Source organism: Bombina bombina, chromosome 1, assembly GCF_027579735.1.
Source record: "Bombina bombina isolate aBomBom1 chromosome 1, aBomBom1.pri, whole genome shotgun sequence".
Classification (NCBI taxonomy): Eukaryota; Metazoa; Chordata; class Amphibia; order Anura; family Bombinatoridae; genus Bombina; species Bombina bombina.
Window position 1 is genome coordinate 1345330072 of NC_069499.1, and position 21769 is coordinate 1345351840.

The 21769-nt window shown below is 39.1% G+C and overlaps 1 protein-coding gene across 3 annotated transcripts in view; it reads right to left on the reverse strand.

Annotated features, from left to right (window-relative positions):
* Positions 1-21769, reverse strand: part of ELMO3 (engulfment and cell motility 3) — a 345089-nt gene that overhangs the window by 170234 nt on the left and 153086 nt on the right. For all 3 annotated transcript variants that reach the window (XM_053702885.1, XM_053702894.1, XM_053702901.1), the window contains exon 8: positions 3814-3965. In XM_053702885.1, the coding sequence (XP_053558860.1) occupies positions 3814-3965 (152 nt within the window). The remainder of the gene's footprint in view (positions 1-3813; positions 3966-21769) is intronic.

A 21769-nucleotide genomic window follows, 5' to 3' on the forward strand; every position in this document is an offset into this window, starting at 1 on the left:
GTTTATGGACCTGAAGAGAAGTGATTATTAACATTTATTTTTATTTCAGATCTACATAGACAGGATTCATATATTCAGGAAGAAATACACAGAAATGTAACATGCTATATCTGAATGAATGCAATATATCAGGAGTCTTAAATACTACCAATCTGGAAAAATTAGCAGTGTTAAATTGTTTTAATATAATACAATGTTAATAATAAAACATGATGTTTCATATCAAAACGATCAGGAAATTGATCTGATGCTGCTTCATCTATAATTAATATTGGGAGAGAATAATACAAAAAAATTATGGCAGTTATTACATAGTTTAAAGAAATATTTCACTGTCTAAAAATGTTGGTTAAATGAATTTGTATGTATTGTCATGCTGCATTGTTTTGTCTGGATATCTGCTGCCACCTAAGGGCCAATACTGGTAGGACAGTTAAGGGAATTTAACTGTCCATAAGATACGTTGCCATGGTAAACATGTTTCAACTCTAAGGGCGGACCAGGGACAAGGCTCCGTGGGCGTTTCCAATACTCACCAATGACTGATAATAACCAAAAAAGGGGAGGGGTGAAATCAGATGATTTAAACCCCAGCATAGAGACTGATAAAGGAGATTGCTGGCTAACTCCTGAAGGAATAACTACTGTGGTTATTATTAAAGCACACACCTACTATTGGACTCCATATGCATTATCCCCAATTTTGAATTTCTGAGGTGAAATTGGATCTGTTGAGAAACATTGGAAACTGGATTGCTGTTTATTTGGTAATGTATACAAGGTTTTTGGTAAGATAAGCTATATGCATAGTCACTACAGTAAAATTTAAATTTTTGAATTGGAAAGAACAAATTGGACTTTTAAATTGTATTGTATAACCTCGAATAGCTCTTAGCCTGCCTGTTTGTATGCAAGCATTAAAAGTAAACATTTACTATTGCTGTATGTAGCAGAGTTAAGGAAATAAGGCATATTTCAAACTAGCATTTCATAGCCTATATATTGTTAAACTAATCCCAATCTTAAATTGTTTATCTATGCAAATATATAATAATTCAGAAGTGTATATTGTATTTTAAATTGGTAGTCACAGCCTATATTGTTTAAATCTGTGTCTGATTGGCTAAGTAACTCATCTGTGCAAGTTCTGATATTGTAAATTAATATTGTATTAGGATAAATTGCAGTTAAATAGCAGAATATATATATTATCCTATTGTTTAAGAGCACAGTTTAGAATTGTATTACTGGATGTTAAGGTTTTAGTCCCATTGTGTTAACTAAATAAAAGGCTATTTGTAAATAAGGCTGATTTGTGAAGGTATATTTTTCTAGGTTTTGTAAAAGGGATAGCATATCTTAAATAGTTTTCATGCGCATATAATATTATTTCATATTCCTTTTATTACAAATATATTTAAAAAATGTTCATGGATATTAACTAAATAAAAGAGTTCAGGTATTTATATTAATTTTGTTGTCTTAATAGAAGTATATTGATTGTGGGTTCAGTCTAAAGAAAGATTGTTAAATATATTCCCTGCCATATACTCACACATTGTTTGGAGAATACTGCTAAGATTTTTATAAATATACTGACAGTGTGAATCGCTTTCTTGAAGTCATGCCACAGCATCTCAATCGGGTTGAGGTCAGGACTCTGACTGGGCCACTTCAGAAGGCGTATTTTCTTCTGTTTAAGCCATTCTGTTGTTGATTTACTTCTATGCTTTGGGTCATTGTCCTGTTGCAACACCCATCTTCTGTTGAGCTTCAGCTGGTAGACAGATGGCCTTAAGTTCTCCTGCAAAATGTCTTGATAAACTTGGGAATTCATTTTTCCTTCAATGATAGCAATCCGTCCAGGCCCTGATGCAGCAAAGCAGCCCCAACCCATGATGCCCCCACCACCATACTTCGCAGTTGGGATGAGGTTTTGATGTTGGTGTGCTGTGCCTCTTTTACGTCACTCATAGTGTTGTGTTTTTCTTCCAAACAACTCAACTTTGGTTTCATCTGTCCACAGAATATTTTGCCAGTACTGCTGTGGAACATCCAGGTGCTCTTGTGCAAACTGTAAACGTGCAGCAATGTTTTGTTTGGACAGCAGTGGCTTCCTCTGTGTTATCCTCCCATGAAATCCATTCTTGTTTAGTGTTTTACGTATTGTAGATTCGCTAACAGGGATGTTAGCATTTGCCAGTGACTTTTGTAAGTCTTAGCTGACACTCTAGGATTCTTCTTCACCTCATTGAGCATTCTGCGCTGTGCTCTTGCAGTCATCTTTACAGGACGGCCACTTCTAGGGAGAGTAGCAGCAGTGCTGAACTTTCTCCATTTATAGACAATTTGTCTTACCATGGACTGATGAACAGCAAGGCTTTTGGATATACTTTTATAACCCTTTCCAGCTTTATGCAAGTCAACAATTCTTAATCGTAGGTCGTAGGTCTTCTGAGAGCTCTTTTGTGTGAGGCATCATTCACATCAGGCAATGCTTCTTGTGAAAAGCAAACCCAGAACTGGTGTGTGTTTTTTATAGGGCAGGGCAGCTGTAACCAACACCTCCAATTTTATCTCATTGATTGGACTCCAGTTGGCTGACATCTCACTCCAATTAGCTCTTGGAGATGTCATTTGTCTAGGGGTTCACATACTTTTTCCACCTGCACTGTGAATGTTTACATGGTGTGTTCAATAAAAACATGGCAACATTTCATTATTTGTGTGTTATTAGTTTAAGCAGACTGTGATTGTCTATTGTTGTGACTTAGATGATGATCAGATCACATTTTATGACCAATTTGTGCAGAGATCCATATCATTCCAAAGGGTTCACATACTTTGTCTTGCAACTGTATCTGTTCAAAACAGGTGTATGTTTTTATAGAAGCAAAATAACTTCTTATTGGTGCAGACCCATAAAAATGACAAATATACTTAAATTAAGAAAGAAATAGAATCTCTGATCTTGAGAAATTCATTAAAGACAGGGAATGCTGTATTCCCTGTTTTTAATTGGAGATTCTATGGCGCCCATTTAACAAGCTCTGTAGTGAGCTTGTGGGCCCATGTTTCTGGCGAGTCTTCAGACTCACCAGAAACAGCAGTTATGAAACAGCGGTCACAAAGACTGCTGCTCCATAACCTGTCCGCCTGCTCTGAGCAGGCGGACAGACATCGCTGGAAATCAACCCGATCGAGTACGATCGGGTTGATTGACACCTCCCTGCTAGCGGCCCATTGGCTGCGAGTCTGCAGGGCACGGCGTTGCACCAGCAGCTCTTGTGAGCTTCTGGTGCAATGCTGAATATGGAGAGCATATTGCTCTCTGCATTCAGCGAGGTCTGGCGGACCTGATCCGCACTGTCGGATCAGGTCCGCCAGACTTTGTTAAGACGAGGCCTATTTCTTTATTAATTTTGCTTTATGCTACATTAGCTTTGCTTTGGTAATGTAACATATATTGAGGAGTACAAGTTTTTAGTATTTCTATGATCATGCTCTAGTACAAACGGAACAGTTATTAGTTCAGTTATTTTGATGTAGTCACCTGGGCTCATACTTGTTCTGTCCTTAAAATTCAGTCTGGTTTTTTTGACCTTACAGATATGTTTTGAACAACCATTTTTAATTGATTGGTGAGAACTCTTTACACATATGATGCATACTTTGCTATCTCAACCTATTTGGATATATACTATAATATATAATATACTATAATATCCCTCTGAGTATGCAATATGTTATGTGTACTATTTTTTTTTCTTTTGGGTATGATATATATATATATTATAATAAAACAGAACTTACAGCTGAAGGAGGATAAGTAACCTATCCAAGGTGACGCCTTCCCGTACCAACTCTCCAAAGTTTGTGTTACTCTGGACCACACTTTCAAGAATAGCCAGTGAAAGCTGAGTGATCTCCACAGCCATCAAATTCAAAGTCACAAATGATACAACCTGCAAAGAAATATATATATATATATTAGTATTGCTCAACCCTTTAAAGGGACACTGTACACTAGGTATTTCTTTGCGTAAATGTTTTGTAGATTATCCATTTATATAACCCATCTGGGAGTGTTTTTGTAACAATGTATTGTAAAGCTTATTTCTTTCTAATGACACGGTCAGTCCATGGTCATCATCAATTACTGTTGGGAATATCACTCCTGGCCAGCAGGAAGAGGCAAAGAGCACCACAGCAATGCTGTTAAGTATCACTTCCCTTCCCACAATCCCCAGTCATTCTCTTTTCCTTGATGCATGGAGGAAGTAAAGTAGGTGTCTGAAGAAATTTCACTACAATCAAGATTTTATTATTTTAAGACAGAGTAGGTTTACTCTGCTCTGTCCCTTGTTTCAGGGATTGGGTCTGGCCATACTCCACATTAGTCTCTTCAGTAGGGCAGTGATGGCTTTAAAGCAGTTGAGAACTTGTGAGGTGGGTTTACTTTGTCTTTTCTTTTTCACAGGTCCATGTAAGGAGCAGCTTCTTTCCATACCTTGTGTGCTGTCCTACTGTTGGACGGCCAGAATGCAGGTAAGTGCCCATTATCTTCCAGGCTTGGGAGAATGTGCACTTTTATGGTGAGCTGCAGCATGTTATGGGACAATTATATCCTTGGGAAGGATACTGACAGGCAGGGAGCGGAGCATGTTTGTGTGACTTAGAGATGAATGTGTTATGAGCTAGCTAAGCAAGCTACTGGCGTTATACTTAGTATGATGGATCATACTCTAGTTGGGCTTCACTATTCTCACAATGGGGTGTTATATACGGCAGCCTAGTCTCCACAATATAAGCACTGTTAGTATAGAGATCTTTTTATTCTGATATGCAGTTTCTACTGCGGTCGCGGCAGCAAGAATCTTTTTTTGCGAGATTCTCCTAGATGTTATTAATTAACTTCCATGTTTATACTATTAATGATTAAGATAATTTTTGTATTCTCTGTGAACGGAAGCAAGATATTTCTTTATTATACTGTTAAAAAAGAGTTTCCGTTTTTTGACTGCTATGGCGGTTGGCTAGTGGCGGGAAGGTTAATTCTGCTCCGTGATTAATGGTGTCCTTTTTTGGTGTAATAATTTATGTCTGTTGGCGGGTCACATAACCTGTTTTTTCTACGCTGTAGTTCCTAGCTTGGTGCTGAGTGACTAGTACAGCGGCAATTGATTTTAATAATGCGATCCTGCAAGATTTTCTTTACAGATTATTCTCCTCTGTTCACAGTGGTACACATTTAGGATGTCTGATATGCTATACGATCAGCATACAGTGCCTCCTTTGTTTTACTGTTAACTCTTTAGGGCAGTGTTGACAAAATTGTGCTTTCCTAGTTTAGTGCTAGTATTTTTCTCATGATTGAGAAGTGCAATCAGGTTATGCCTTTTTTACTTTAGGAGCACTAGCTGTGTCCTTCTTAAAGTGCCAGTACATATTTGTATATTTACATATTTTCACATTTAATGTTGAAATGTTTATTAAAATAATTTTAATAATTTTATGTTTTTAACTGCAAATTGCTTTTCTACACAACTCTGTGTTCCTACTTTCTCACGGTGAGATAAGTTGTTACCCACTGAAAACCATGTCTCTTAGGATGATGCTGTTCTGACAATGTCACAGCTTTCTCCTCAAACGTCCCAGGCCTCATGGGCGTCACACCCAGTGCTCTGCGGTTCCTCTTAAACTCCTGGAGGAGTTATGTGCCTACATAAATTGCAGCTCAGGTACCCTTTGCGGTATCTGCGGCCTTATCGTTTTTTCTTTATTTTTAGAAAAAAAGGGCAAGAGGACATTTTCTTTTTCAAATAGTACGGTTGCTGCTTCAAGTTGTACTGATTAGGTTTCTCTCTCTCCTAAGTTTGGTGAGGAGGACTCACCGGTAGTTTCTGAGGGTGAAATTTCAGAATTGGACAGTATAATCCCTTTATCTGACGTTGAAGTGGTTCCTTCAGATATATGCTTGCACACCTCGTTTACTGTTAAAGGAGGTTTTGGCTACTTGGACAACATCGATACCCTGTCGTTGTCAACCTTTGAAAGTTTGTGATATTCCTTCCTAAGAGGAAGTGTTTCTAGACGTGCCTTGGATTTTTTTTATCAGGATAAGGAGAAGCTAGGGATACCTCTATCCCGGTCTCCTGTCCCTCAAGGGATTTTTCTGTAGCTGTCCCCATTAGATGCACGGTGCCTTAAGTAGAAGGGTATTTTTCTACCACGGCTCTGAGAACTTCGATTCTTATGGTGCTCTTTTTCGGATCCCGGGATGTGAAGCTGGAGGTTTAACTGTTCATTTAGAACAATGTCTTGTCGTATTAGACTTGCTGTGCTACTGGCTGAAATCTTGATCAGGCAAGAAGCCTACCTGTAGCTTGGCAGTACAGTTTAGGCTTTATAGCTCTGCAGCTGTAGGTTCAATCTTTTATCATTCCTAGAATTCCACGCTTCTGGCGTTTCCTTTCAGGGATGAAACCTTGTTTGGACAGAATTGTCTCCTGACGTGTCGGGTAAAAAAAAAAAAAAAGAAAAAAAAAGGTTCTGCTTCCACTAGTCAAGGATTAAAACGAAAGGAAGGGTTTTCCTTTCTATTTCAGCAAGGACAGTCTTTTTTCCTCTCAGGGGCAGATTTCTCATTCTAGAGTATCTGCAGTCCAGGTATGATGAGAAGTTTTTCTTGAGTTTCCTCTCTAGGATTGATAGCTCCAGTCCCAGTCTGGGAACGGAATCTAGGTATTTTCCTCAAGTTTTTCTCAGGTTTTGTCCTCCAAAGTAGTGTCCATTCTTCCTTTAGTTCAAGAGGACCTGTTCAGAATGAACATAGACCTGACCTGAAGGATGTGTTTCTATTGTTCCCATTATCGGGATCTTCTCAAGTTTCTGAGTCTTGTCATCCTTTAAAGGCTTTATGGTGGTGAGGTATTTCAGGGGTGCTCTTCTTCAAGTGTCATCCTTATTCGAGCACTCTATCTTTCACGATATCTTGTCCAATCTTCTTCATCATCGATGGGAATCGAATCTGGACTACAGAAGTGATTTAATATCTTCTATATCATAGGACTCGATTCTAACAGACAATCATGGATTATCCCTTTTCTTTCCTTTCACTGCAGGGATATGTGGCTTAATGGTTAGCTCCGCCGCTCCCGAAGCAGAAAATTATGGGGTTAAACCCAGAAAGCTCCTGCTTTCTGATCTAACGTGTGCTTCTGGTGTCAGCTAGCCTTCCAAAGTGGAGTTTAAAGTCCTTTATCCGGCCAACAGCAAGCTCTTGTGGTCCGGTAAACCAGAAGGTCGGGAGTTTGGATCCAGTTGCTGTTTTATTTTCACTTTTCAGTGACTCCATGTATGAAGGGAATTGCTCTGATGGTTCTCTTGGACATCATTCCCTTTGCAATTTTCCATAAGACTAGAGTCTCTATCCGTAGTGTTTTCTCAGGAGTATTTGTCTCAGGGCACGTGCTTCTAGAGACATTCCTGGGTGTTGTGACCACCGATGCCATCCTGCTGGGCTGGGAATCAGTTTGATTCTGTTTAAGAGCAGGGATTATGGACTCGAAAGTGTCCTCTCTCCTCTCTAACATCTTGGAGTTTTGTACAATTTATGATGCTCTGATGACTTGGCCTCAGTTGTCCTTAACTGGGTTCCAGTTTGACATTATCACCTCAATGGTTTCATTAACCACTAGGGAGGAACTCAGAGTTCCTTTGCCATGTAGGAGGTGACTTGGATTGTTCAGTGGGCGGAAGCTCACAATTAATTTCGATCTGCAGTCCAATTTCCAGAACAAATTGCCTGAGAAGATAGCCTTTTCTCTGGGGGAGTGGGAACTCCTTTAGAAAGGTGTTATCCAACTTAAGCCTCAATGGGGGGTGCAGAGTTTTTGACAACGTTTAACCAGATTGCCAAGTTATCTAGGTTTGGTTCAAGGTCAAGGGATCAACAGGCAGTTCTGGTAGATGCTCTGGTGGTTCCTTGGGATTTCAGGCTGGCTTTCTTGTTTTATCCCTTTCCTCTCCTTCCACGAGTCCTTCGTATCTCAGGAGAGAGCGGTGAATATTCTATTAGCCCCTGCGTGGCCTCTCAGGATCTAGTGTGCAGTCCTAGTGGAGAGGTAATTTCTTCCACATTGGATATGGCCTCTGAGGAAATATTTTCTGAATCAGGGTCCCTTTCTTTCATCCATTTTTCTTTTTCTGAAGCTGACTGCTTGGAGATTGAACACTTAGTTTTGTCTAAGCGGGCGGTCATTGAGACCTTGATTCAGGCTTGCAAGTCTGTTTCAAGAAAGAACTACCATAAGATATGGCATACCTTTCCTTGTTGGTGTGAAGCCAAAGGCTTCTCTTGGAGTAGAGTCAGGATTTTTAGCATTTTTCCTTTCTTCAGGAAGGTCTGGAGAAAGGTTTTGTCAGTCAGTTCTCTAAAAGACCTGCATTGTCTTTTTGCTGCACAAATGTCTGGCGGACGTGCAATCCTTTAGTCAGCCTCTGGTCAGTTTCAGGCCTGTATTTAAATCAGTGGCTTCCCCTTGGAGCCCTTATCTTGTTCTTTACAACAGGCTCCGTTTGAGCCTATACATTCCATAGATGTTAAAGCGTTATCTTGGACAGTTTTGTTTCTTGTTGCTATTCTTCTGCTCGAAGAGCCTTGGAACACTCGGCGCTGCAGTATGATTCCCCTTATCTTATCTTTCTTTCTGATAAGGTGTGTTTTTTTGTACTAAGCTAGGTTTCCTTCCTAAGGTTGTCGGACAGAAATTTTAATCAGGAGATCGTTGTTCCTTCCCTGTGTCTTAATCCTTCTTCTCCTAAGGAGCGTTTGTTGCACAACCTAGATGTTGTGCGTGCGCTGAAATTCTACTTGCAGGCAACTGAGGAATTTTGCCAATCTTCTGTTTTGTTTTTTCTTTCTTTGGGAAACACAAGGGTCAGAGAACTACGGCTTCATCTCTTTCTCTTTTGCTAGAGAGTATTATTCATTTGGCCTATGAGACTGCTGGACAGCAGCATCCTGAGAGAATCACAGCTCATTCCACGAAGGCTGTTTCTTCTTCCTGGGTTTTCAAAAATGAAGCTTCTGTAGAACAGATTTGCAAGGCTGCAACTTGGTCTTCTCTACATTCTTTTTCTAAATTTTACATATTTGATACTTTTGCCTCGGCTGAGGCTTCTTTTGGGAGAAAGGTTCTTCAAGCAGTGGTGCCTTCTGTTTAGGTAACCTGTCTTGTCCCTCCCTTATCATCTGTGTCCTCTAGCTTGGGTATTGATTCCCAACAGTAATTGATGATGATCCGTGGACTCACCGTGTCATTAGAAAGAAAACAAAATTTATCCTTACCTGATAAATTTCTTTCTTTCTTGACACGGTGAGTCCATGGCCCTCCCTGTTTTCAGACAGTTATTTTATATGACCTTCAGGCACCTCTGCACCTTGTGTTATTTCTCTCCTTTTCCTTCTGTCGAATGACTGTGGATTGTGGGAAGGGAAGTGATATTTAACAGCTTTGCTGTGGTGCTCTTTACCTCCTCCTGCTGGCCAGGAGTGATATTCCCAACAGTAATTAATGATGATCCGTGGACTCACCGTGTCAAGAAAGAAATACATTTATCAGGTAAGCATAGTTTTTTATTTTTTTTTATTCGAGGATTGGTATAAGGCATACATGTAATACAACTGTACAATTATGATATACAGACATCTTATATTCATACAATTTCAGCGCACAGTATACATTACAGAGAGGAAATCTAGATATTTTATGTTACTAGTATGCCTAATGTTCATTATACCTCCAGAATGACATATGAGGTCACTTTTGGGCCTCAGTAATAGTCAAGTCAAGTTATAGGAGGTCAACTACAATAAAGGGGGCCACTTTTGGGTCCCAAATGACAAACCTCATTTTTTTATTTTACTTTATATATCTAAGCTTAAGCTTTAATAACACTTGATATAACCCATAAAACATTTAAATAATTTGTAACATAGAACTTATCCCAAATATTATACAATAGCCTATCATTGACCTCCCAAGTTACAGTACAGTTATATAATAATTGGGCTATATGGGGTTATAGCAATTATAAACTAAAGTACCAAGTTGGGGAGGCACAACAGCAAAATGGGAAATGCTTTGTATACATTAAATTAGCTTATAATATAGCAGTAAAGAGAAAACTTGAGAAATGAGAAGCCGACAGAGTAACAATCTATAATTGGAGACCTCTCTAATGTCTCATTGCTAAACCTCAGGTTTTTGCATTTTGGAATTTTTTTTTGTTTAAATGATTTTTATTAGAATAGGGTTCACTGGGTTACAACAAATCAAAATATAAATTCTTGACATAGTAGGCAAATAAGCAATAATACAATATTATCAAATTAAGCATTGTCAAATGACAGTAATCCAGTGGCCCAGCTTTTTTGTGGGTGGCGAGGGGGGGGGGGGGAGGTAGGATGAATGAGGGATAAAAGAAAGGAAAGTATAAAGATTAGTGGAAGAAAAAGGAAGAGAAAGGAAAAACAATCTGAATTCAATGCGTTGAGTTAGTACTACACAGCTCAGTGACTTGTTCAAGGTGAATTATGGGGATCGGAATGTATACTCAAAGGAACATGTGGTCTGGGGTAGGGGGGGGAGAGAGAATCAGGTCGTACACTGACAAGTTTGTACTAGTAGAGTTGATAGCTTAAAGTAATGGTTTTATGTTCTAACTAACAGCTAACAATTCGTATGTTTAATTTTTAACTTTTTAAACTTTTAGACTTTTAAACCCAGGAAACGATTCAGAGTATTCGTCTATTAGTTCCTAAACTGTTTTAAAGGGTATTATGAGGTCTTTGCTCCCAGATAAATTGTACATTAGTTATCATCTCTCGTTTACCTAGGTAGCAGTAGTGCATTTTTTCTAACAGTATCACATGATTAACCTCCGCTATCCATTGGGCTATTGTGGGAGTTTCTGTTGATTTCCATAACCTGGGGATTAATCTCTTAGCACATGTCAGCATTATTAAAAATAGCTTTTTCCTATAGGCGCAAGGGAGTTTTGGAGCATGGTTAAGGAGGATGATGTGTGGGTTTAGCGCAATTTCTGTGTTTAGCGTTTCACTCATATGTTTAGCCACTTGTTGCCAAAATATGGTTAAACTCGGGCAAGACCACCAGATATGTGCCATGGTGCCCGTCTCACCACACCTTCTCCAACAGCTAGAGGAGGCCGTCGGGTAGATAACTCGCAGGCGCTGCGGAGTCAAATACCAGCGGGCCATGATTTTGTAATTTAGTTCTGATAGCAAGAGGGAGGTTGAGGAGGCGTGTATGTTACGGAAACAACGTTTCAAATCTTCATCGCATAGGTCGTGCGGTATTTCTTCAAACCACCTATCTAGGTATAAAGGGCGTGTCTCAGGAAATTTATTCCTAAGGATTTTATATACTATGGACAGGTGGGCTCTCATAATAACAGGGTTGGTACATAGTTGCTCAAATGCGGTTAGTGGTCTGAGGATATCTCTCTTGTGTGGGTTGTTATGTATAGCATGCCTAATTTGCAGGTATGCATACCAGCTATGAAAAGGGGGCCCTAATTCTTCTTCTAGTACAGTTCTGTCTTTTATGCCCATTGGGCCTACAAAAAGGTATAGAGGAAGGTTCTGCAAATGCTTTACTGGGTTAGTATGAGTAAATCTGCTGTGCTGTAGGAACATATGATTGTGAAGTAGTGGGGTAAGTGGAGAAATTACAGTCGATACACCTTTGGTGTGAGATATGACATAATCCCACACTTCGAGTGTAGCTCTAATGTAGTCATTACGCTGTGCCAAATGTGGTCTCGTGGCTTTAGGGAGCCAGGGTAAGTCTCTCATGTGTCTGATCTGTGAAAAGTGCCCCTCTGTCTGTACCCATAATTTTGTGGGAGGTGCGTGGTTCCAAGAAATTATCCTTGCTAAATGTGCTGCTCTGTAATAGTTGGTGATATTAGGAACATTGAGACCCCCGTCCTCTTTGCTAAGGTATAATGTGTGCTGTGCCACTCTAGAACGTTTGTACGACCAGATGAATGAATTAACTAGCTTTTGTTGTGTCTTGAGATATGAGTTTGGGAGAGCCATTGGGAGTGTTTGAAAGATATATAGGTATTTAGGAATGATCATCATTTTAACTGTGTTAATTCTTCCAAACCAGGACAGGTGTCCCAGTGTGTGCCACTTTTCCAATAAACTTTTGGTGCGTGACTTTAGTGCGAGGAAATTGTCCGTAAAAAGTTTGTCAGTATCATATGATATAGCTATTCCTAAGTATTGAAGTTTATCTGTTATGCTAAACCTTCCTATGTGCGCTATAGTTTCAACTTCTTGTGATGTTAAATTGATCGGCATTAGGCCAGATTTATCCATATTAATAGAAAAGTTAGAGACTTGTTTATAATTCTCCAATGTGTCAAGAAGTGCCGGAAGTGTGGTCGACGGTGACTTTAAAGTGAAAATCACGTCGTCCGCGAACAAGAGGCATTTCTGGTCTATGTCACCTAGTTTTATGCCCTGGATATGTGGGTTATTCCTCACTTGTATTGCTAAAATTTCTACTGTTAATGCAAATAGCAAGGGCGAGAGTGGGCACCCTTGCCTTGTGCCATTGGATATAGTGAACGATTGGGAGGTAACGTCATTGATCTTGACTCGAGCGCTATGGTTATGATATAGGGCCTGTATTCTCTTAACAAACATTTCGGAGAAGCCAAACTTCGACAGGGCGGCCCACATGAACTGCCAGTCCACACTGTCGAAAGCCTTCTCCGCGTCGGTGGACAGTAGGAACATCGGAGTATGGTTGTCACGGGCAAATTGCAAAGTATGGAGCAGTCTTATAGAGTTATCTTTGGCCTCTCGTCCTCTGATGAAGCCCACCTGGTCCGGATGAACTATTTTAGGCAGAACTGTGTTTATGCGGTTTGCTAGGATTTTGGCGTATAGTTTCATATCTATATTAATGAGTGATATTGGCCTATAGTTGCCTACAATATCTGTAGCTTTATTTGGTTTCGGGATCACAGTTATTAATGCCTCTAATAAAGTGCTAGGGAAAATTTTACCTCGGTCTATGTCTGTAAAGAGTGAACAGAGATGAGGGCTTAATTGCTCCTGTAGGAGCTGGTATAGTCTTGCGGTAATGCCATCCGGACCAGGGGACTTCCCACCAGGTAGTGACTTGATCACCAGGACAACTTCTTTTATTGTAATAGGGGCATCTAACATTTGCCTGTCATCTTCCGTAAGGGAGGGTATAGGTATTTCCGCTAGGAAGGAATTCAGCTTGAGCTGTGCATCCAATGCTGGGACTTTTGTTATATTGTATAGGTTTGTGTAGTATGAAATAAACTCGCTTGTGATCTCCTCAATTTTAGATGTGTGTTTATCTGACGTTACTTTAAGGGATTTAATAAAAGTAGAGTATTTCTGCTTTTTAAGTGACCTGGCTAGCATGCGACCCGCCTTGTTGCTGTCCGCAAAGAATCTAGATTTAGTTGTGAGGGCTCTCATATGCGCTCTTTGTGTTAGAAATTTGTTAAGGTTTTCTCTTGCTTCATTTAGTTTAGCGAGCTTAGTGGTAGACTTTGGATCTGCTTTATGCAATGTTTCGTGCACGGTCAATGCAGAAGTTAACTCAGAGAATTGAGTTGCATATAGTTTTTTCTGCTTGGCGTTGTGTTTTATTAGAATGCCACGTATGTAGCATTTGTATGCCTCCCAGTTGTTCGCGGACGACGTGTCCTCCGGCTTATTCAGGGAGAAGAACTCCTCTGAGGACGTTTTAAGCTCATCTACTACCTCCTGACTAGTGAGCAAGGAATCATTAAGTCTCCAATTGAATGTGTTGCGTGTCCTACCTGTCCATTTAAATGTTGTAGTAACCATGCTATGGGTTGACCAAGTTGTGTGGGTTATTTTGGAGTGTATCATGTTCGAAAGGAGAGCTTGACTACTCAGGATGTAGTCCAATCGGGAGTATGAAAGTTGCGGGTGGGAAAAAAAAGTATAGTCCCTCTTACTTGGGTGTGCTATTCTCCAGGTATCAAAGAGGTTTATGGATTGTAGGGCCACATAGTTATTCTTTAGGGTGTTTTTACGTAAGTATGATCTTCCTGTTGAGGTGTCTAGTGCAGGTTGCATGGGGAAGTTAAAGTCACCTCCAAGTATAATCGGGCCCTTAGCATTGTCTATAAGAGTGTTAATCACTGATTTATAGAAGTGAATGTTAGGTTTGTTTGGGGCGTATATGTTGGCAAAAGTTACCGGGGTCCCGTAGCAAAGTCCAACCAGGACAAGCATCCTGCCTTCCTTATCTACGTACCTCTGCAAGAGTTCAAAGGGAATATTGCGTCTGAATGAAATGCACACTCCATTTTTCTTATTTGGACCTGAATTACAGTAATGCTGGTCAAAGTATCTCTTGGATAATGTGGGTTCTTTGTGTCTAGTGAAATGGGTTTCCTGAGTCATTGCTACGTCTACTTTCCTCTTGTAGAAGTCATGGAAAGCTATGGAGCGTTTGCATTTTGGAATTTTTTATGTATCAAATATATCTCACTACCATCAAAGCTAGAGCAGTAAGATAAAAACTATAACACGTTTTCTCCCAACTGAGTCATAACAGCCACTCCTGGATCACCGAAAACGTTATAGAGAGAGTATATATGAGGATTTGAGGGGGAAGGGCTATATGGGCCACTTTTGAATCCAAAACAGAATTTTAGAACTATGCATGAACAAACATTCCAGATAATTTAGGAAAGCATAGGAAAAGCTGAGGGCACATGCTAGTGTGGCAGTATTATCCCAATATAGCAATGCTAGAAACTCATGTTACATATCTCTACCATGGTATGGTCCTTTTAGAGAGTCAAAGTGAACCTCCTCAATATAAATGTATGTATACTGCGCTACCTTGGCCGCAGACAGCGCAATGTTAAGTGATAGTTAATGGAGGAGATGGATATTAATATTTAATACTGAATTCCAGCTGCTACTATATGAGGTTCTTCCATACCAAATTGTGTAACACCATGTCTACTTACAGCTTGTGTAAATTGGGATAAAAACAGTTTGCCTTAATAATAGCTGAGAGTCCTGCCAATAACCGCAATGAAGCTGAACCCAAACAAACTAGAATATAGGTAGTATTAGGTCTGGTTAAGGGTCCTAAATGCAAGTGAGTTCTGAGTCTAAATAAGCATATGAATGGATATTAATATTAAATACTATATAGCTCCCAACTGAAAATATATGAGGCTATCCCATACCTAGTTGTATAACAATATGTCTACTTACAGCTTGCAGAAATTGTAATAAAAACAGTTTGTCATAATAAGAGACGTTCTTACAACCACAATGAAGCTTAACCCAAGTAAACTAGAATATAGGTAGTATTAAGGTCTGGTTAAGGGTCCTAAATGTCAGTCGGATAACTATGTTAGTGTCAGGTTAGGCTAAGGGAATAAAGTATCTAAATAAACATATGAATAACATTGTTGACTTAATCAGACTATCTAGCTGACATTTATAAGAATTAAGCATTATGAGTCAGCCTCCTACCCTTCCCATGTTGGGGTTGCAATATCTGTATATTTGAGAGATGAACTCAAACTAGGGGATTAATGACTTGATAGGTTTGCGCTAATCATTACAAAAGCCCATTGTGAGAAGAACCAAGATGGGAGCATGCGGCATAGGGAATATGTAATTGAAGTGGGGTGCTACGTAAGGATTATGTTTATAAGGAAGACCATTACTGTAGTGTCCTTGCTTATGATCATTGTAAATAGTGTGATAAATATCCTAAAAAAATGGGGAATACAGTACACCATAAAATATAAACAGAAATGTATAACTAATACACAGGGTGTATTTAATTATATGTGGTTAGAGAAAAGATAGAGTGTTTGTTGTGCTAAATTTAAGCAATAACCTGCAATGACCACAGTGTTTGTGTCCTCTTGATAGTCATATTTTATCACAAGTCTAATGTCCATTCCACTGCAGGAACACAGCAACGTGCTCAAGGACTACATGCAAGCCACAGTTCAGACAAGTCACCAGGGTTAAAAGACCGATATGAACTGCCTTCAAATCTTCCAAACACAGGCTCAAAAGTCTGAACAAGCGGTGTGAGCGTCAAAACAGACGGACATCTCATACGCGCTTACTGTCCCAGAGTAGATCTTGGACTCGGAGGTTGTAGCGGTAGTCCGTCACTTTACTCATGCTAGGAATGGATGCCATTTTAACAGTGGGATCCAGAGAACCCAATTTTGCCATTTTCTGCTTGGTAAACACTTTGCTTTCAATCATGGCATGGCTGACACCGGCATCCTGCACTCTTGTGCCGTTTTCACTCACCAGTAGCTGTGTCACTGTGTACGTTATTTTTGGTAAGGTCTTCCATATTACAGGTTCAGTAAGGCTTATATCTTCCCTTAGGGACAGCTTGTCCTCCTCAATGAGGCACATGGCTTCCGGAGTCTCGGTTTCAATACCTCTCCCCCATGTCAATTGCAGGGACTCTGTTCGGCGCTCAGCTACACCCCTATCTCTCTGTTGGATCAGGACGTCATCAGCTCCCCAAGCTGTTGCTAAGTCTTTCTCAAGTCGGAAGAAATGCTCGTTTAAAAGATTACTGATTATTTCCAAGAGCTCCATCTTAGATATATGTGTTGTAGATCTCCGTTGTAGATACATCAGATTGCTGTGTGGTAGAATTATCCTATTAAAGGCTACACAAAGGCTACACATTAAAGCTACACACCTAACACGGGCCTTGTGTCTTAAAATCCTCACGCTGCTCAGGCACAGCAGGTTGAATAATGGCTTCTAGGCCTGTGGAGATAGGTGTCGCACAGCTGTCTCAAAGAGCATAGGAAAAGGCACAGTCGGATCATCCACTCTGTTCAACTGTCGGATCTCAACTGAACAGATGTCAACATAAGTGTAAAATAATGTAGGTTTGCTGTATAAAACCTGCAAAATATCTTTCAAGTTTCAGGAGCTTCACAGAGATGTGTCTTTCTGCAATGAGAACAGGCTCCGCCTCCAAATTTTGTTTTTTTAATAATATTGTTCTGATTTGACTCCTAACCAAGCCCCAAAGTATCAGATGCAGACCCAAATCTACAGACTCCTGCTGCTCCTGTTTGTGTAAAGGGTATTTTCATATGCAGGGGAGGGGAGTGTCTGCTCTTTCTGCTTTCCCAGCCCCGTTCACTGGGTGTCCCAGCCTAACCTTATCAACAGTGCTAAACTAGGAGATTCTAAATAGGTTTTTAAAAGGTTTTATACTGAAATTTTCAATCAGTATCTGTGCATACTCTTCTTTATAGTGTCTATTACATGCAGTTATAAGAAAATTGGTGTATACTGTCTCTTTAAGTAGGTCACATTGTTTTAGTTTGCTGTACCACTAGATGTACCACTTAGAAGAGGGGACAATCTCATTTTTGAAAATTAGTCAACCATTCCACGATCCATATTCTTAAAAATAAGACAAGGAAACCCCTTAAAAGAACCAGAATTTGGTGAGGATCAAGGTGAATTGGACTTGCTGCTTCTGACCACATATTAAAGGGACATAGTAGTGGATAGTATGATGGGGCTGTATATTGCAAATTACTTCACAATGAAAAGTGTTTTAAATAAATTGCTTTAGCCTTATTTTATTTGTGCAGCATACACATACCTGGTGCATGCGCACAGGTGTTTATTTGTAGTTACTCTCTATACACCATTCATAGAGCATATGTACCAATCAGAGCTGCAGTAAGAAGAGAGACCTGCAATGTGTATGTGCTCATGGTGTTTATCTCAATATAAAAAAACGTCCCTGTTTTATTAATAATGATATTTTATTTATATCCCATTGGCAAATAAAAAAAGAACAAAAAGCAAAAATATTACATAGATCAACATATTACTCATCAAAATGAAATATATCAAGGGATAGCAAGAGAACCTTTTAGATCCTTTTAAGGCCTTCTATATTAATTTCCTGTTGTTACAAGAGTGCTTTTACATTAGCAAGCATATTCCTCAAGAGCTGAACCAATGTTTTATATGACTTCTAGTACAAATTCTTTCTCTACCATATATACATAAATGCATTTAGTTTACTATAAACTATTCCATAGGAAAGATAGTGCTGACATGTTTGAGATAAGCACAGCAAAAACTAAGGTATAAAATACGTAGACAAACAGTAAGAAGCACATAGTATAAGTCTGTCTATGTAACACAAATGTTTTTTTCTTTTCTTTTTCTCCCTTCCTCCCTCTTTTTAAGTCAGATCTTCCCTTTTCTTTCTTTTTTCCTCTTTATCTTCTCTCTATGGGTCCGATCACATATGCGGCGTCGGGCGCAAAAGCTGGCGTTGACAATATTTAGTTGGATCTAACGATCACATATACGGCAAGTTACAAGTGTATATTTCACCCGTCGCCCACAGTTTTTACTCCCATAAACTAACATAGAACTTACGCCGGCAGTCGATATCACATATTCAGCGCAAGGACTTATGCGCCGAGAATGGAGAAATTTTACTCCATATTCACCTCGCCACACATAGGCAGATGCAGCAAGCCTTGTACTGACTATGAAAGTACCGTAACTCCCTAGAAGCAAACACCTATCGCATGTGCAATATCTACCCCTAATCCGCTATCCCCCCACCGCAATAACTAAGAAAATGTATTAACCCCCAACCTCCCAACCCCCACATCCCAAAGTACCTAATAAACGGCTAGATTACGAGTTTTGCGGTATGAGTGAAAAAGCAGGCTCTCTTTCACTACCGCTGGTATTACGAGTCTTGCAGGTATTTCTGCACCGCACACTTTTTTGGCCGTAACGCAGCGTAACTACCGCAGCTTTCAAAAAGGCCAAAAAGTGAGCAGTACAGCCAATACCGTCAAGATCCATACCGTAAACTGAAAGTCAGTAGTTATGGGTTTTACGCTACAGAGCTGTACCATAAAACTCATAACTAAAGTGCTAAAAAGTAAACTAACACCCATAAACTACCTATTAACCCCTAATCTGCCGCTCCCGACATCGCCGCCATTATAATAAACATATTAACCCCTAAACCACCGCACACCCGCATCACAAATACTAGTTAAATATTATTAACCCCTAATATGCTGTCCCTAATATCGCCGCAACCTACATTACAGTTATTAACCCCTAATCTGCCGCCCCAACATACTAAAGTTATTAACCCCTAAACCTAACCCTAAGACTTTAATATAATTAAAATAAATCTAATTAAAAATTCCTATCATTAACTAAATAATTCCTATTTAAAACTAAATACTTACCTATAAAATAAACCCTAAGCTAGATACAATATAACTAATAGTTACATTGTAGCTATCTTAGGCTTTATTTTTATTTCACAGGCAAGTTTGTATTTATTTATTTATTATTATTTTATTTTTTTTAAAGCAGTTTTATTGAAAAAGAAAAAGTCGGGTTACATTTTGTTCGATAAACGAAAATTCGAATACAAGCCTTTTACAGAATTCATCCTGTGTGAACCTTGGATACTGCTATTGTCATATAAGTGTCTTAACATAAATACAAATATAAATTATACAAATTGTACAAAACTATAACACTTTTATCAAATGACATAATGGCAATACTTGGACATGCATTAAAGTAGACTAGGTTGAAGTGATATTGGAATGTATGGCCCCTCAATGTGATGTGATGTGAGTATTTACTACTAGGTACCGTTTATTAAGCGTGAAGTGTAGTCTCTGGATTTTACGTGATCTTCCCACAGGGCCTTCATTTGGATATAAGTATCTAATCTCCTATTGATTAAATATGTGTATTCTTCGAGGTCTAAAATTTGATTGAATGTATGTAGCCACTGTGCTATGCTAGGTATGAGTCTGCTCTTTCAGTTCTTGGCCACACATTGTTTTATGCAATTGCTACCTATAAAAATTAAATTCCTCTTATCCTTTGGGATCTTATTTGGGATAATATTAAATAACCAAATACGTGGATCCAGAGGCAAAGTGATTCCCAGCATCCCTGACATCTCTTTTGCTATTTCTTCCCACAATTTTGCAAGTGGAGAGCAAGTCCACCAAATATGTGACATTGTCCCCGACCGTTCCCCGCATCTCCAACAAATCTCACTACATGAAGGGAATAATTTATGAATTCTGACAGGAGTCAGATACCACCTTTGGATTATTTTAAGATTCAACTCAATAAGGCCTAGATTTGGAGTTTGGCGGTAGCCGTGAAAACCTGCGTTAGAGGCTCCTAACGCTGGTTTTAGGCTACCTCCGGTATTTGGAGTCACTCAAAAAAGGGTCTAACGCTCACTTTTCAGCTGCGACTTTTCCATACCGCAGATCCCCTTACGTAAATTGCGTATCCTATCTTTTCAATGGGATTTTTCTAACTCCGGTATTTAGAGTCGTGTCTGAAGTGAGCTTTAGAATTCTAACGACAAAACTCCAGCCGCAGAAAAAAGTCAGTAGTTAAGAGCTTTCTGGACTAACGCCGGTTCATAAAGCTCTTAACTACTGTACTCTAAAGTACACTAACACCCATAAACTACCTATGTACCCCTAAACCGAGGTCCCCCCACATCGCCGCAACTCGATTACATTTTTTTAACCCCTAATCTGCCGACCGCCACCTACGTTATCCTTATGTACCCCTAATCTGCTGCCCTTAACACCGCCGACCCCTATATTATATTTATTAACCCCTAATCTGCCTCCACAACGTCGCCGCCAGCTACCTACACTTATTAACCCCTAATCTGTTGTCCGCACGCCGCCGCCAGCTACATTATCCCTATGTACCCCTAATCTGCTGCCCTAACATCGCCGACCCCTATATTATATTTATTAACCCCTAACCTGCCCCCCACAACGTCGCCGCCACCTACCTACAATAATTAACCCCTAATCTGCCGACCGCAAAGAGCCGCCAGCTACATTATAGCTATGTACCCCTAATCTGCTGCCCCTAACACCGCCGACCCCTATATTATATTTATTAACCCCTAACTTGCCCTCCCTAACATCGCCGACACCTAACTTCAATTATTAACCCCTAATCTGCCGACCGAATCTCGCCGCTATTCTAATAAATGTATTAACCCCTAAAGCTAAGTCTAACCCTAACACTAACACCCCCCTAAGTTAAATATAATTTTAATCTAACGAAATTAATTAACTCTTATTAAATAAATTATTCCTATTTAAAGCTAAATACTTACCTGTAAAATAGATCCTAATATAGCTACAACATAAATTATAATGATATTATAGCTATTTTAGGATTAATATTTATTTTACAGGTAACTTTGTATTTATTTTAACCAGGTACAATAGCTATTAAATAGTTAAGAACTATTTAATAGCTAAAATAGTTAAAATAATTACACATTTACCTGTAAAATAAATCCTAACCTAAGTTACAATTAAACCTAACACTACACTATCAATAAATTAATTAAATAAAATACCTACAATTACCTACAATTAAACCTAACACTACACTATCAATAAATAAATTAAATACAATACCTACAAATAACTACAATGAAATAAACTAACTAAAGTACAAAAAATAAAAAAGAACTAAGTTACAAAAAATAAAAAAATATTTACAAACATAAGAAAAATATTACAACAATTTTAAACTAATTACACCTACTCTAAGCCCCCTAAT